The following is a 15,596-nucleotide window of genomic DNA, read 5'->3' as shown; positions in this document are numbered from 1 at the left end:
AAATTAAAGCAATAACTAAATTAAATTAATATTTAAGATTTGAGTAGTATAAACTTAATTTTATGGTTGACTTAGTGCCTTCATAGTTGTAGACCAGTTAATTAGTTGATATGACTCTTTAAATCACTGTTAGAGATTTCATATCATTAAAGAAAAGAAAGAGATTCAACTAATTTATCAATATTAAATTTTAATTAAATGATTAGTTTTAGTTATTTTGATATTGGTTGGAATTAATTCCAATTCCATTAGTAAACTTAGCATTTACCTGATTTATTAATTTTCTAATTCTCTATCAAGAAGGATGTTTAGTTTCTTAATTTCTTAATTTCTTAATTTTCTTCTTTGAATGGCTATCTAGTCTTAGTAGTTTAGTACAGTGGTATATTTATGTTTCAAATTAATTTCATATTTTAGAGAAAAAATTGGAACTTAAGTGACAACTGAATAACAAAATTAAATTTGTACTTGATGCATATTGTGAATTCCCATATTACTAATAGATAAAAAAAGATAAAATTAATTTATAAATGCTAAGGTCTAATCTACCAAATGAACAGTTTTAATTATTTTGGTATTAATTGGACTGAAATGGAATTATTTTAATATGTTGTACTCTATATTGTTCATTTAACTCCTCCATTAATTGATTATTCAAATTCCAATATTATGAATGTCCTCTCTAATAATACTGATTAAATTCTCAAACTAAATTAATAATTTAATTACTATTCCTATTTTTATTTATAGCAAATAAGTTTTAAATCAAAAAATAAATAAAAATATTTTCTTTAATTTCTTATAAAAGAATATTTTATTAAAGGGTTTAAAAAAGCTTTTTTGGAATAAAGATCTATATATTTGTTGCTTTAAATTATACATAAATATTAATAGACAATACATGTACGATTCTATTCCCTTTCCTCTCATACTCTTTCATTTCTCTTTTCCTTGTACACATGACTTGTCGTGCAAAAATAGAAAGCGTAAAAGAGTAAGACAAGAGAGTAAAAATGTAAGAAAGTAAAACAAGGAGTACTTTTGTAATTACTTTCAAAAAAAGCGTATAGATTGTAATTTTCTCTAAAATATTTAGATTTTATTTTGGGTAGTGGTGACTAAAAAGATAGAGCAAATATAGTTTATATTTAAATAGGCTGATTGCAGATCAAAACTTTTGGTTCATGGTTCTATGGCATTATGGAATTGGCCTTGAATCGCCTCTTGGTGGTATCAAGCTGGTATAGAACTAGACGGTGCCGGTTCTGGCTGATTGCAATAGTAAAACAAAGTGTTCAAAACTTTTTAGTGATAAAATAAAAACTAAAATATAAAAAATAATATTAAAAAAATGAGATGGTGTTAAAAAGATTTGTATGAAAGAATTTATAAATAACAAATATACGTATATAGTAATTTAAGAAAAATATAATAATTCTAAAGAGATAACTCTAGATAATAAATAAAAATAGAGATCTTCTAGAAAAATAAAAGTGTAAGTCTAGAGAGGGATAAGAAATAAATAATATATTTATATATTAAAAATTTATACATAATTTATTTTTTCGTAGGTTGGATCCGGTTTAGAAATTGTTGGTTTCAAGTAAAGAGGAACTGACATTAGTTTGAATCGATTCTAGATTTGATTAGTTTAGTTCTAGTTTTGAATCGACCTATAGCCAGGCCTAGATCTGAAGTTGTGGTTCTAAAAGTTTGGATACGGTAAGGTCTGAACCTGAAAAATGTACCTATTCTCCGCATGGGGAGAAATGACACGACTAACTATATTAATAACCCCTGTATGTGGCGTAAAATGTCATTTTGCCCCTTAGATTCTCCTAAATTTACACTTAAACTGCATAAAAGACTTCTGAATGATTATGTGGACAAATGATCTAATGTTGCCCCCTAATTGTTCTCACATAAAAGTCTTAACCAAAAATAATGTAACAAATAGATGTTTTGACATATAAAAGTTTTAACAAAAGAGGATGCAACAAATGAAAAATGGTTTCACTTTTAGTCTTATATTTAAACCTTTCAATACTAATAATAACATTTTTGCGAGTGGCCATATTGAAATCCATTAGAATTTTGTTAGTCATTGTTGTATATTATGATTATAAGGTCTAACAAATAGATGCCACGACTGCTTTTCCTTAATGTATACTACATAGAACAACTAAAGGGTTTTGAATGAGATGATGGATCCCATAAGATGTACAAGTTTAAAGAATCTATTTATAGTTTTAAAGCAAGCCTTAAGGAGTTGAAATTACTATTTTGATGAAACAATAAAATTATTTGACTTCATCAATAATGAGGATGAGCCTTATATTTATAATAAGACTAGTGGGAATACAATTACTTTTCTAATTTTATATGTAGATACCATTTTATTAATGGGCAATAACATCAACATGCTAATATCAATCAAAGTTTTGTTGTCTAGTATATTTTTTATTGAAAATATTAGAAACCGACTTATATTATTGAAATTTGCATAAGAGTTAAGTGAAGGTTTATCCTAAAGTCTACACTTAGAGAAGGCGTCGAAGAGGTTCAATATACTTGACTCTGGGAAAGAACTCTTACGTGTTAGGCATGATATTTATCTTTTAAAAGGATTATTTATACAGACTATTGAAGCAAGAGAAAGAATGATGAAAGCATATGAATCGGCTAATGAGAGTTTAATATATGCAATATTATGGATAATGCTAGATATTACATATGCTGTTATTTTGCTTAGTAAGTATGAGTCAAATCTTAAAAAAGAATGTCATCAAATTTTTGTTGTCTAGAACATTCTCTATTAAAAATATTAAAACCCGGCCTATATTATTGAAATCTGTATAATGATAAAGTGAAAAAGACTATAGGTTTATCTTAAAGTCTACACTTAAAGAAGGCATTGAAGAGATTCAACATGCTCGACTCTAAGAAATAACTCTTACTAGTTAAGCATCATACTTATCTTTTAAAAGGATTGTCCATAAAAAGAGAGAAAGAATGGTAAAAGTTCCATATAAATTAGCTAATAAGAGTTTAATATATGCAATATTATGCACAAGACTAGATATTATATGTGCTTTTAGTTTGATTAACAAGTATTAGTCAAATCTTAAAGAAGAACGTTGCATAACAGTTAAAAACATCTTTAAGTACTTAAGAAAGACTAAGAATTTAGTTTTAGTTTATGGAGAGGGTGACATGTATTTGGAAGGTCTTACTTACTCTAATTCAAATTAGATGTAGATAATAAAAAGTCTATCTCGAGTCTTGAGCTGTAAGCTGAAAGAGTTCCAATAGGAATAGTTGACTCCAGTATAGAGGTCGAATATATTGCAATATTGGATGTAAGAAAAGAAGTTTGGATTAAAATATTTGTCTCAGACTTGGTAATAGTTCTAACTATTCTATATGGAGTATCTTTGCACTGTATTATGAATGAGCTATAGCTCAAGCTAAGGAACCTAGGTCTCATAAGAAGTCCAAACACATAAAACAATGATATAGTATTATCTAAGAGATTGTTGGAAGATGAGATATCTTTATGCAAAAAATCATTAGCTGAAAATGCAATAGATCCACTAAGCAGCATTTAGATTGCTACTTAAGAGGATGAGACTTAAATACTGTGGAGATTACTTTAGTAGAAATCATTAGTAATGTATCACTAATATTTTGGAACTTATTGTGTAATATTTATTAGTTAATGCTCGTTTAATTCAATCAATTTTTAATGCTATATTTTAATTAAATAAATCCACTATTACCAAATGAGATATTCATTCTCAAAAAGTTGAGAATATGAAGGACAAATGTCTTAGTGCTACTATTATGACAAGAATTTCTAGTTGTAAGATTTCTGATTGGGCATTACAAATACGAAAGACTAGCTAACTATTTGTCACTTATGATTAGCATGAGAAACTAATAATGATGTGAATAATAAAAGATACTTGTGTGATAAGTATTCTGAATGATGAAGCACTTGATAATAAATTACATAGAGCTTACTTCTTATTAGTAATTTATTATCAAATTGAGATGACATAGTTATCTTAAGTATGGGATATTTCGATTTTATTAGGGCTTATGCGCTGGTTCTAGTTATACACTGATACTTGCATATGACTATTTGAACAGTCATGATATACTACCATATGTCAATCATGACTTATGAGGGCTCCAAGGTATTTTGACAAAGTCATTATTAGCTATTATAAAATATCAATAATATTTCTTATTGCCAACTCTATAATGAACATAAGAAGCCGTAAACAATTATAGAAATAAGAATAATTTATAAATTAGACTTACATAAGTTGCAAAGTGCTAACACACTTGCAGTCTAAACACCTAAAATTTGATATAATTTGATATAATATGAATTTACTTATAAGAGTTATAATTAAGGAGGTTAGAAACAAAAATGACTGTGATTCTAGTGCAAGTGTGAGCTTATTAATTAATATGTTTAATGAAAGGGTTAAATCAAGTAATGGATATGTGTGTTCAATTTTGGTGCGAATACGTGGTTTTATTGGAGTTGCAGAATGAGCAATTGATTCAATTCCTGAATGAGCTACCATGTGGATAAGATAGATCTATAGAAAAAAAAAGTAAATAAATAAAGTAAATTTATAAATCTATTTTAATATTTTAATATAATAATTTGATTTTTAATATAATAATATTAATATTTGATTTTAATATTTGAATATATTTGAATATATTTATATTAATATTATAATATCATATTTATTTAATATTCAATTTATTAAATTAGAATATAATTCTAATATCTAATATATATATATATATATATATAAATTAGAATCTAATAACTTTTTAACTAGATAGTGCTTTTTCGACTCTCTCAAAATAGAATCTATTTCCAAACATATATGCCATGGTTCCTTACGTCGACATGGTACAAATTTCTAAATTTACTATTTTTAGATACTTTTTCGGACCTATTACCGATACTAAGTAGCAGTGAAAAATTTGTATTTATTTTTCATGATATTATACATGGATCAGATATATCATGACGGATTTTTTAGAAAAAATTGTGTCTTCCACAATGGAATCTGATAAGTGAGATTTCGAGTAAGTATTTACATAATCTTCTTCTTAAGTTGCTCAATTGTCTTAATTGGGTTCCCTTTTAAGTTTGTCTTAGCTATTGGTAAATATTAATGATCGGATTGCTTAAAATTTAATGGGGTTGATGAAATTCCTCTTTTCTTAGTCTTGTAAAGGGAATATTTTTACTATTGTAAATTCTAAGCACGGTTAATGGCATTTATCGGAAGGTTGCAAATGATGGGTAGCTTCGTTAGCCTGAGCCTTCATAAGTGAGCCTGCACCTGCATAAACACAGCTCAATTGCTTGATGAGCTTGTCAAGGCCTTCGTCCTTTCCATTAATAAGAAAATTACTTGACTAGTTAAAATAATCAAATCAGCCATAAACCAGGCAAATCATTTTCATTCAAGAATTACCAAAAGCTCACCTGAAAAAGAAAACAGAGAAAGAAAGATGCCTTGGATTATGTAGCTAGCCTCAAATGTTAACATCTTATCAAAAATTGCAGCAGCGTAGTCTATATTTTAAAGGTACGTATAGAGCTAATGGCGACGAGCAGAAGCACTCAAAAGAGAGCAGAAAAAAGAAAACCATGATTCTCGCTTCCTGAAGAAATTCTTGGAGACATAATACTCTCACAGTAACCAGTCAAGTGTCTGGCTCGATACAATTGTGTTTGCAGATCATGGTACGTGTGCTCTAATTACTGGTCCTTTATTTGCTGAATATCACCTTCATCTTTCAACCTGATCCTGATAAGCTCTTCACTCTGTTTTTCCATGTTTGGTTTTTCCGTTTCCCATGTTTCCCTTAACCTTCCTGGTTCTGTTCGTTGAAGGGCCATGCTGCAAGTCCCAAACAAGTTCGGTTTTAGATTTAAGTTTCATATTGGAATTTCCAGAATCACAGGTTCCTGTAATGGGTTGGTTTGTTCTTTCAATTGATAATGAAACTACATTTGTCTGGAAAACCCTTGTACTAGATAATCCCAGAGATTACTAGGTCCGATTTGCATTTTTACAATTCTTATGGGTTTGGCTATGATGAATCGAATCCATATGTTTAGTTTGCGAAGGAAAAGTTAAGTCTGGGTTTATTCATTAAAAGACATCAGTCTAACAATAGCAGAAAAGTTCTGGAAGACATTACTTGTTTCTGTCCAGTTGACAACGTTCTTGTCGGTCAGGATATTCTCGGATGGACAACTAAAGTGCCTGCAATCACTTCTCCTGCTAATCATGCACTGAAACCATTTTCTTCTTTCTCCGAAATGGAGAGCTACAAATAAAATAATAAAAATTTTAGTGTAAGACGCTGAATTGGCTGTTTTATATTGACCGTAAATATGGATACAGAGTATGTGATGATTGTAGAGTGTGTGCGTTCATGATCTTTCCCTTGGAAATAATCATTAAAAGGAAATTAAAGAAAAATGGTAATGTGCAACCTAATTATGCAAGTCACTATTCACACCAGTCTACTATATTTGGAGTTTATCATTTGTTGTACTCTATCAGTATAAGTGTATTTTTTTAAAAAAATTTAGACAATTAATCAGTATTTATTTTAAATAATTAATTAATCATATATAACCATTTATTAATTAGAGTATCAATGAATTGATATATAATTTCTAATTATTTATACAAATTAAAATTATATTAGTGAATCTCATATTTATAAAGTATCATCGATTAAATTTTAAAAATAAATAAAAACTTTTAATAAATAATATATTTGGTTGATTAATAACTAAGTACTATATATAACTGTTTAATCTAGTATTTAATTATTTTATAAATTATAAAAATTAAAATAAAATTAATTTTTATAAATTTATATATTATAATACACTTACATTAAATTAGAATGACTCTCATATTTGAATTTGAATCTAACCAATACCAAAATAACTAGAATTAGCTACTTAATTGATTGAATCTTAACCCTTATAAATTGTTTATATCTCTTATTCATCAGTGAGGTGAAATTTCTAATAATAGTTTTACTAAAATATAATTAATGTTAAATAACTATAATAAAATAAATTTTTATCAATTGCAAATTTAAATATAGAATATTCTATCATTAATCAAAAGCAATACCAGAAATTCCTCAGTTGATTTTCTTCTTCTTTTCTCCACCAATGGGAAGGTAGGTAGGTGGGTGGGGGGAGCTACAGCAGCAACTTCCTAACCAAACATGGCCTAACATTGGCTTGGCAGCCACCTTCTTGGGCTCTTTCTTCCTCATGAACTTCCATGATTCTTCATTTCATGGCTCCATGATGGGGGAAGATAATCATATTGCCATTGTTTATGTTTTTCTGAAACACATTTTTTCTTTTGGAAGTAATGAGACCTTATTTTCTATAGTTTAGAGGAGCTAATGGTGCAACTTGGGTTGGTGATGAGATGAGAAACCTCAGAACATTCACCCAAAGCACCCAATTCAAGACTAGATGTTTTGAAGTTTCTAAAGTGTGGAACTTTTCTTTTTTTAATATAAAAATTAATTATTTTCTTAAAACTCAATAGATATTTGACCAAAATTATAATTAAATCAACAATTATTTCATTTGAAATGGGTTTTCTGTATAGTGTAAACTCTTTACATAAGTTTTCTGATAACATGAGAAATTTAATTTGTTATAGATGTCTGCAAAAATATAATCACTTGAATGTATATTAAGAACAAAAAGAACTTTTATGAGTTATATTCTATCTACATTGTGTATTTTTCTAGTACTGGATTTAAGTTTTTGAAGGATTATAGAAATTAAAATAATAAATTTTAGTTAAATTCTTGAATGATTAAGGTTAACAGTCTTTATGTATGGACTATTTATAATATATTAGAAAAAATTATTAAAAATAGCATCCTTATTACTTCTCTTAATTGAATATCCTAACTTAATTAACAAAAATCCACCATCAAATTAAATACTGAAAATGAATAACGAGGTTAAGAATAGCATTTTTGGTGGTTCAATTTTTGGATAAGTATACATAAAAAAGTGTTTTTTTCCAAAATTTTAATTTGTATTTGATATTGATTCACAAAAAAATAGTAATAAAGACAAACATTTAAGAGGTATTTTACTATGCCACTGCGTATAATAAGAAAGAAAACAAGAACTTACTGCTATTACGCGGAAATGGGGAAGTTTCCGATTAGACGACAATCAAGAGACAAAGTCTTTCATAGTAATTAAATATTTTCTTTTCCTTTTTTATTTTAAATTTTTCTTAAAAATAATAATAATACGGAGAATCGTCGACTATAAGGAGAAGGGTTTCAATTAGAATTTTGTAGATCTCTTTCTGTCTTTCTGTTCTTTTATAACCCAACTCACCAATTTCCTTCTTCATTTCAATACAATACGTCTGCGTTTCACATCCAAACAAACAAGGCAAACAGACACACCCACCTGTGCCATTGCTGTTGGACCTTTTTTTTGCTTTAATTTTGTTTAGGAGGGAATTGTTGGTTTATTTGGCGGGAATTCAATTTTTTGTTTGTTTTTATTGTAAAGATTTTAGCTGATTTGGGATCAAGGAGGACAATGTTATTAAGTTATTTGTATAGATATTCATAAGCTGCTGTCTTTGTTGTTGTTGTTAAAGAGAATAAGATGGGAGTATCTGATAATTCAAAAGGGTTGATATTGGCGGTGGCTTCAAGTGCTTTTATTGGGTCTAGCTTTATTTTGAAGAAGAAAGGCTTAAAACGAGCTGGTGCTACTGGTACTCGCGCTGGTTAGTTACCTTTTTTTTTTTTTTTTTTTTTTTCTTTTTAACTTTCCTTTCAGTATTTTGGTTTTGTTTGATGATTTTATGCTGGGGTCTTTTTTATTGAACTTGAGATTATAATTCAATTAATGTCTGTACTAATTGAGCAATAATGTAATTATGCAATCAAGAAGTAAGGTGGAGTCTTGCCGCTTGAAATTCATTAATATTTACTATTATTATTTGATTCTTGGATGATTGGATTATGCTGGCTAAATTTCCTCACCTTAACTTCAGTAAGTAATAGCTTCGGCAGAGTCAAATTCCCGAACTTCTTGAAGATTATTAAAAGATAATAATAATGACAATGATAATGATAATAATTATTTATAATACTAAAAACTAGCCTTTACATTCTCCTTAAGGCAGGTGCAGTATCTGTATGTTATTTTTCTTTGTTACTTTTTTGCCTGATATGAATATTATATGGAGCTTTGGAAGTATTTATAGATTTCGGAAGCATATGCTGTAGGATTCTCATGTTTCCTATTTAGACTTTGAATGAAGAAGTGCAACTGTAACGCCACAATTGCAAGACATTCAGGTCTTGATACTATGTTTAATTAGCAATAACAAACCATTGCCTCAACAAGATTCTTTCCTTTCAATTTCTTATGTGTCTGGAGGCAGTTGTAATTGCTCAGCTTTAAACTGTTATGATTTGGATTTGGATCTAGTAATAAGTGAAAAAAAATCTGATCCTTCTTAATGAACTTTCTATACTTTATTACACCTCCCACTTTCCTTGTCTTCTGCGGAATGCTCTCTATTTTATGCTTTGAATTGATGACGAGTGCAGATTTTGCTTCCTCTGCAAATTAACCAGAGCAAAGCGTGTGCAAGTGAGCTTTCGGCTGATATAAACATTACTGACATCATGCATGCTTCTTTACATGATTTAACTTACCCTTTGTTGTTTCTCCTGAAAAATATAGGAGTCGGAGGCTACACCTACTTACTAGAGCCACTATGGTGGGCTGGCATGATAACAAGTAAGTCTGGAAATATGAAAGCAAGTTTCTCTCTTTCCCTCTACCCCCTGTAGCAACAAACTGTCTGTGTACTTATATTTTCCAATGTGCTACTGACTTTCGTTTTTAACTTCTATAAAACAGTGTTTGTTGGAGAGGTTGCAAATTTTGTGGCTTATGTTTATGCTCCTGCCTTTTTAGTAACTCCTCTTGGTGCACTTAGTATTATTATCAGGTAATTGCAGATGTGTCTAAGATTTTATTGTTTGTGGTATCGACTTATGTAGTTCACTTCAGTTCTAAAACTAGTTTATAAAATCTCAGTGCAATTTTGGCACACTTCATGTTGAGGGAGCGGCTACAGAAAATGGGTGTTGTTGGATGTGTATCCTGCATTGTTGGATCAGTAGTGATTGTAATCCATGCACCTGAAGAACATACTCCTAGTTCTGTACAAGAAGTCTGGACTTTGGCAACTCAACCAGGTTATTGTTCTTTTACTTTATTTAAATTTTAGATTTTAATGTTAATTATCCCACAATATGCATCTTTTTTATTATTACGTATTACATATTACATTAGTGTTTCTGTTTGTCTTTCAGCATTCTTAATATATGTAGCAGCTTCACTTTCAATGGTGTTAGTGTTGATTTTGCACTTTGAACCTCGCTGTGGGCAGACAAACATGTTGGTCTACTTGGGAATATGTTCTTTGATTGGTTCAATTACGGTAATCATATTTCCTTAGATTTTAGAATGTAGGAACGTTTTTAATCAAGGTCTTATGACATTTTCCTATTGTACTTGATATTTATGATTATGCTAGGAAGAGATGGACCTACTCTAAACATTAAGGGATCCCAAATATAAGATGAGAGAGGAAAGAAAAAGAAAAGGGATTCTAGAGAATACAACTTTTTTTTTCCCCACATATTTTGGTGCCCTATCTGTAATATTTTTTATTTTTGTGTGTAGGGGGTGGGTTGGGTTGGGGTGGGTGTTAGGGGTGTGCATCTGCATTCTACAACATCGTGCTGCTACTGGTGTCAAGTGCATTAACCATGATTCTATTTTCCTTGATGCTATTCAGGTTGTAAGCATAAAGGCTATCGGAATTGCAATAAAGCTTACACTGGAGGGAACAAGTCAGATAGCTTACCCGCAGACTTGGTTTTTCCTTACAGTTGCAGTGATTTGTGTCATTACCCAGTTAAATTACCTCAACAGGGTAGGTTTTAGGTCATGGCTGGTCTATCTACTTGTTTTTATTTATGACATGTTATATAATATCCATTTTGGTGATTCTTTGTGGTTAAAATGCCGGGGTCTTCCTCTTTATGCTGCCTTAATTATTAGGAATCTCTCCTGCTGCTGGGGGATGAAACAGGCATTTTGGCCTAAGATGAGTGCCTTAAGCAATTTTCACATTTGAAATTGAAATCCTAAAAGCTTTGCATGGGTAATGGGGAATGATTACACTCATTCACTAGAGCATGCGCACACAGCACATGCAGAGGCCAATGCTCACATGACTGAAAACTGCAAATTTGAAGGTTCTTCACTATTGGGTAAAAGACAAAATGGGTCACGGACCTCCTGGCATCTATATTTGGCAACATAACAAGGGTGAGCTGTTAGGCTTAATGCAACATACAAGTCTATCATGCTGCATAACAATGTCATCTTTAATTTAATGTACTGAAATTTTTGGGAGAATTTAAGAAAGATTGGAAAGTAAACTAGAAACTAGAGATTGATTGTCAGGGTATACACTCATGGTGTTATGGTACGAGATGCTTGGTTCCATTGATAAATGTAGATATTTTTCCTTAGTTAGTTAAGAATGAGTAGGCAAGTTTTGTGGTAGGACTTAGGAAGTGGTCATACTTTCTTTTGGAAGTCTAATAGCTGATTAAGTGACCATCTTGTTCCAATTGAATGAGTGGTTGAAAACAATGTCCACCAGACCAGTTGTGCTACATGGATCTATGTATTGAGTAGTTTGTCCAAAACAAATTAAAAGGGCAGCAGACCAGCTTTGCAACATACTAACTGCGCTATAGATAGAAGAATATTTCTATTTTGAATGTTCATAGATGACAAGATATTACTACCGTAATTGTTAGTCATAATTGTAATCCGTGTATTGTCAGTTTCAAGTAAAAATGTGTGTAGGAAATTTGTTTTCCATGTGAAAATTACTGTCTTAGTGAGGTTTGTCTGAATTTTGTTCTATATTATTGAAAGCAAAATTTGGTCTAGATCACTGGCTTTACTTTTTCCTTTTCTTTTTCTTTTTCTTTTTCTTCAGATGCTAATTTATTTATCATCAGCTGTCTCATCTTCAGCAATGTTTGTGTTGTCATTGTTCAGGCTTTGGATACATTCAATGCAACAATTGTATCTCCAGTATATTATGTAATGTTTACTACACTAACCATTGTTGCTAGTGCCATAATGTTTAAGGTAAGTGCTTGACACATCCTATGGATCTGTTTCTTCTGTAATAATGGTATCATTTTACAGCTGAATCTATGAGCTTAAAGCATATGTTCTTTACATTTTCCACAGGATTGGTCAGGCCAAAATGCAAGCAGCATAACCTCTGAAATATGTGGTTTCATCACCGTACTATCAGGAACAATCATACTTCATGCCACAAGAGGACAGGAACCTCCTCCTCCTCGAGGTACATATGATAAGCATTTTTCTGTTTCCTCCTTCAATTTTATAATCTTCCTCTGGATACATTTAGTGAGGTTCGTGCTTTCCTACTTGTCCTTTTTGTCCTGGGTTCAAGAAGAGGGGTTCAGGTGTCGCATTGGTGGTTCAAAACTTGAGTTGGTGGTATTATTCCTTTTCTGGTTTAAGGAGGTGTAAAAACATATACTCCTGGCAATTTTCTAATTAATCTGTAGCTGTCATCTCTGAGAGCTTTGGCATAAGTAGATCTTCTAGCAGCAGTTCTTGAAATAATTGATTGCACTATAAAAAGCATTAGTGAACAGTGTTCTATCTTCTTTTATCTTGTTTTGCCATTAGAACTTCTTAGGCCATCTTACCAAGGTCCATAGGCTTCACATCTACCATCGGAATCACATCTGATTTCCTTGATAAAAATGCATTATGGACAAAGATATCTTATAGAATAAAAATATGTTTAAATTCTTGAAATAACACTATATTCATTCATAAGAAAGTATTAGATGCATATTCAGAGACTTGAAATCAGTTTAAACCTTTAAGGAGGACTTCTAAAATAGATTTCTATCTTGTATTACGTTTCCTAGTTGGACTAAAATAATAAGACTCAAAAGCAAATCAATAACTTAAATAAGTACTAAGTGTTATAATATTCCAATGTTTTACTAATTAATTTCCTATTTAGCTACTATAGGTGATTCTTAGGATCATTAAGTTTTCCGTAATTGTCTTTCTTTATATTTTGTTAGTTAAATTCTTTTTTAGTTACTATAGGTAAATCTTAGGATATTCCTTATTTAAGTTTTCATTAATTGTCTGTTCTTAACTATGGCAAGTAGGATTAAGGGTTAGAGGCTAGCCTACCCCTCTTATAACTATTTAAACATTATTTTCTTATGGAATTAAGAAAAAGCAGAAATTTCTTCAAGGTTGTGAACTCCTAAAGCTCAGAGATCGTAGGGTTCTCTCTAATTAGCCCTTAAGTGTAATTCAACATAGATCGAAAAGGTAGAAATTCAGCAAACACTCTTCACCTTCTTTTGACCCTGTGGTGAATCATAGACCCATAACCCGATCCCAAATGCAGGACCGTAACACTAAGCTTCCTATTTAGCAAAGACACAGATTAGGAGTATTAGTGATTCCTAAATTACAGATACTGGACCAGCAACTAATACTAGAATAAACATCACATAAAAGACTTTGTAAGGGCTGAAGGTTACTTTAATCATGTATTGGTTTCATTTTGTTGAAAATTTCAAATTTGAGCACAAAATTATATAACTTGATTCTATTTACTTGCTTTTTTATAAGCTCAACGTCTGACAGATGGGAACAACATTAAATACTTTCTTTCTCTTAGTCAGCTAAGATAATTTGATGGAGATTCTTATATGTTGAGCTTGTGGATGTCATTGCAATCCCACAAGCTTTTTGGAGCGAATGGTGCATTTAACTTGTTTTTCTATATATAAAGACTGAACCAAAAGTGGGGTCTTAGGTTTCTCCATATGAATTATTCGTATATGGGTCACAAGTCACAAATATATTGATAGTGTGCGATAATCCTCAGGTTGCTCGTTTGTAGAAGATTAATGTCACAAGGAGTGTCTAACTTGAGCTTTTGATAGTGACATAACTTCCTCTTTATGTTTGCTTCTGCAGGAACCGTGACATGGTACATTAGAGAAGATTCAGTCAAGAGTGTGGAAGAACATTTAATTAATGTACAAAGTTCAGATGAGCGATGAGTCTGTATATAGTGAACCTATTTATGCGAGAACAATTATCACCACAATCGGAGCAATGCTGCAATCTATGTTTGCTGATTAAGGAGCTCCTTGTTTTTTTTGGAAGAACTTTGGCGAATGAAAATTGTAGTGGTTTTTTGTGTATATCTTTTCTGGACAAGCTGTGGGCGGAGGTCTCGACTTGAAATGCTCAACTCCCCAAAACCTTTCAAATTTTGTCAACAGGTCTTGCGGTTGGTGTACTAAGAGTAGCAGAGAAAATGATGCACAGATCTAACAATAGGTTCAATGATGTCCCATAGGCTGTCAAGTTGTATTTATAAATACTAGTGTTGATGGATTCACTTCATTCTATAATTTCAGTTGATGCCTCTGATACAAACGTAGCTAATTTGTGTCAAACTCGTGTTTAATGTTGATGTCTTCACCAATGATTGTTCACCTAATCAAGCAAAAAAATTCTAACTCCCAGCAAAATTCTTAAATAACTTGTACTTAAAAACTTTAATTATAAAAAATTAAAGGTTGTTTAATATAAATATTAGTTTAGATTAAACTAAGTTTATAAAATACCAAACTTTCATTTGATAAATTCACCAAGTTCATAAAGAATAATATAAAAGAATTAATTCTAAAATAATCAATATTTAACAATTCTCTTTATATATAAATTCGTACTAGCTTATATAGGCTTTAAAATAACCTAATTTTATAATGATAAGAAAATATTTAATAATAAGACTAAGAGTAGGATTCCTAAACTAAATAGATAATTTAAAGTAAAATTTCTAACTATTAAAATATTTCTTTAAATAAGTAAATATTTCTAAAATTCATCTAATCTAAGCTCATATAATAAACATGAATATTGGGCTTAAGTAACATGTTATATGCGGCCCCATTCTTGAGTATTAGATTCCAAATAACTTAACTTATTTATTTTGAATTTAGTTTGACTTGTTCATGCCTTCATATATTGGATTGGATTAAATTTATAAGAGTATCTTGAGACCCATTATTTGATTAAGTACAATCTCACTTGAATTTTGAATTTGACTAGGACTCCTAGTTAGATTAGGATTCCTAGTAGAAATAAGATTCCTTTTATAGCTTGAATTCCTAATATAATCATGATTTCTTGTTGGATTAGAATTTTTAGTGGAATTAGGACTTCTTATTGAAATAAAATTTCTTAGGCAAGTAGGATTTGTATTATTTAAGATTTTTTGTTGGAGTAGAATTTTCTGTGCTATATGAATTCTCGTTAGCCTCTTTGTGATTAA

General features: G+C 30.4%; 1 protein-coding gene and 1 long non-coding RNA gene across 5 annotated transcripts; one reads left to right on the top strand and one right to left on the bottom strand.

The window, feature by feature from the left end:
* Positions 1-5,524: 5,524 nt before the first annotated feature.
* Positions 5,525-7,533, bottom strand: LOC125370971. Its single transcript, XR_007217101.1, has 3 exons — positions 7,203-7,533; positions 6,247-6,375; positions 5,525-5,942 (listed from the first exon to the last, which is right to left on the bottom strand). It is a non-coding gene; the product is annotated as an uncharacterized LOC125370971 (long non-coding RNA).
* A 689-nt stretch (positions 7,534-8,222) lies between these two features.
* On the top strand, positions 8,223-14,699 carry LOC8265319 (probable magnesium transporter NIPA6). 4 transcript variants are annotated; one of them, XM_015724835.3, is made up of 10 exons: positions 8,720-8,855; positions 9,688-9,730; positions 9,824-9,880; positions 10,004-10,094; positions 10,184-10,344; positions 10,462-10,589; positions 10,950-11,087; positions 12,233-12,325; positions 12,431-12,548; positions 14,228-14,699. In XM_015724835.3, the coding sequence occupies exons 3-10, from the start codon at positions 9,871-9,873 to the stop codon at positions 14,311-14,313; spliced, it is 825 nt and encodes a 274-aa protein (XP_015580321.1). In that variant the 5' UTR covers positions 8,720-8,855; positions 9,688-9,730; positions 9,824-9,870; the 3' UTR covers positions 14,314-14,699. The 4 variants fall into 4 exon arrangements, 2 of the variants coding, with proteins under 2 accessions (XP_015580319.1, XP_015580321.1); XR_007217068.1 differs by lacking the exon at positions 9,688-9,730 and having other exon boundaries at positions 8,223-8,855; positions 12,171-12,325; XR_007217069.1 differs by lacking the exons at positions 9,688-9,730; positions 14,228-14,699 and adding an exon at positions 11,216-11,485 and having other exon boundaries at positions 8,224-8,855; positions 12,431-12,471.
* Positions 14,700-15,596: the final 897 nt, after the last annotated feature.

Source organism: Ricinus communis, chromosome 8 (assembly GCF_019578655.1).
Source record: "Ricinus communis isolate WT05 ecotype wild-type chromosome 8, ASM1957865v1, whole genome shotgun sequence".
Lineage (NCBI taxonomy): Eukaryota > Viridiplantae > Streptophyta > Magnoliopsida > Malpighiales > Euphorbiaceae > Ricinus > Ricinus communis.
Note: the sequence above shows the minus strand (reverse complement) of the source record. Positions and strands in the feature narration are given on the sequence as shown.

Excerpts from the sequence above, each read along its gene's own strand:
- LOC8265319 (XM_015724833.3), top strand. The coding sequence starts at position 8,732 with ATGGGAGTATCTGATAATTCAAAAGGGTTGATATTGGCGGTGGCTTCA. Across the intron at positions 10,095-10,183 it reads GCACTTAGTATTATTATCAG|TGCAATTTTGGCACACTTCA; the intron begins GTAATTGCAGAT and ends ATAAAATCTCAG. Across the intron at positions 11,088-12,232 it reads AGTTAAATTACCTCAACAGG|GCTTTGGATACATTCAATGC; the intron begins GTAGGTTTTAGG and ends GTCATTGTTCAG.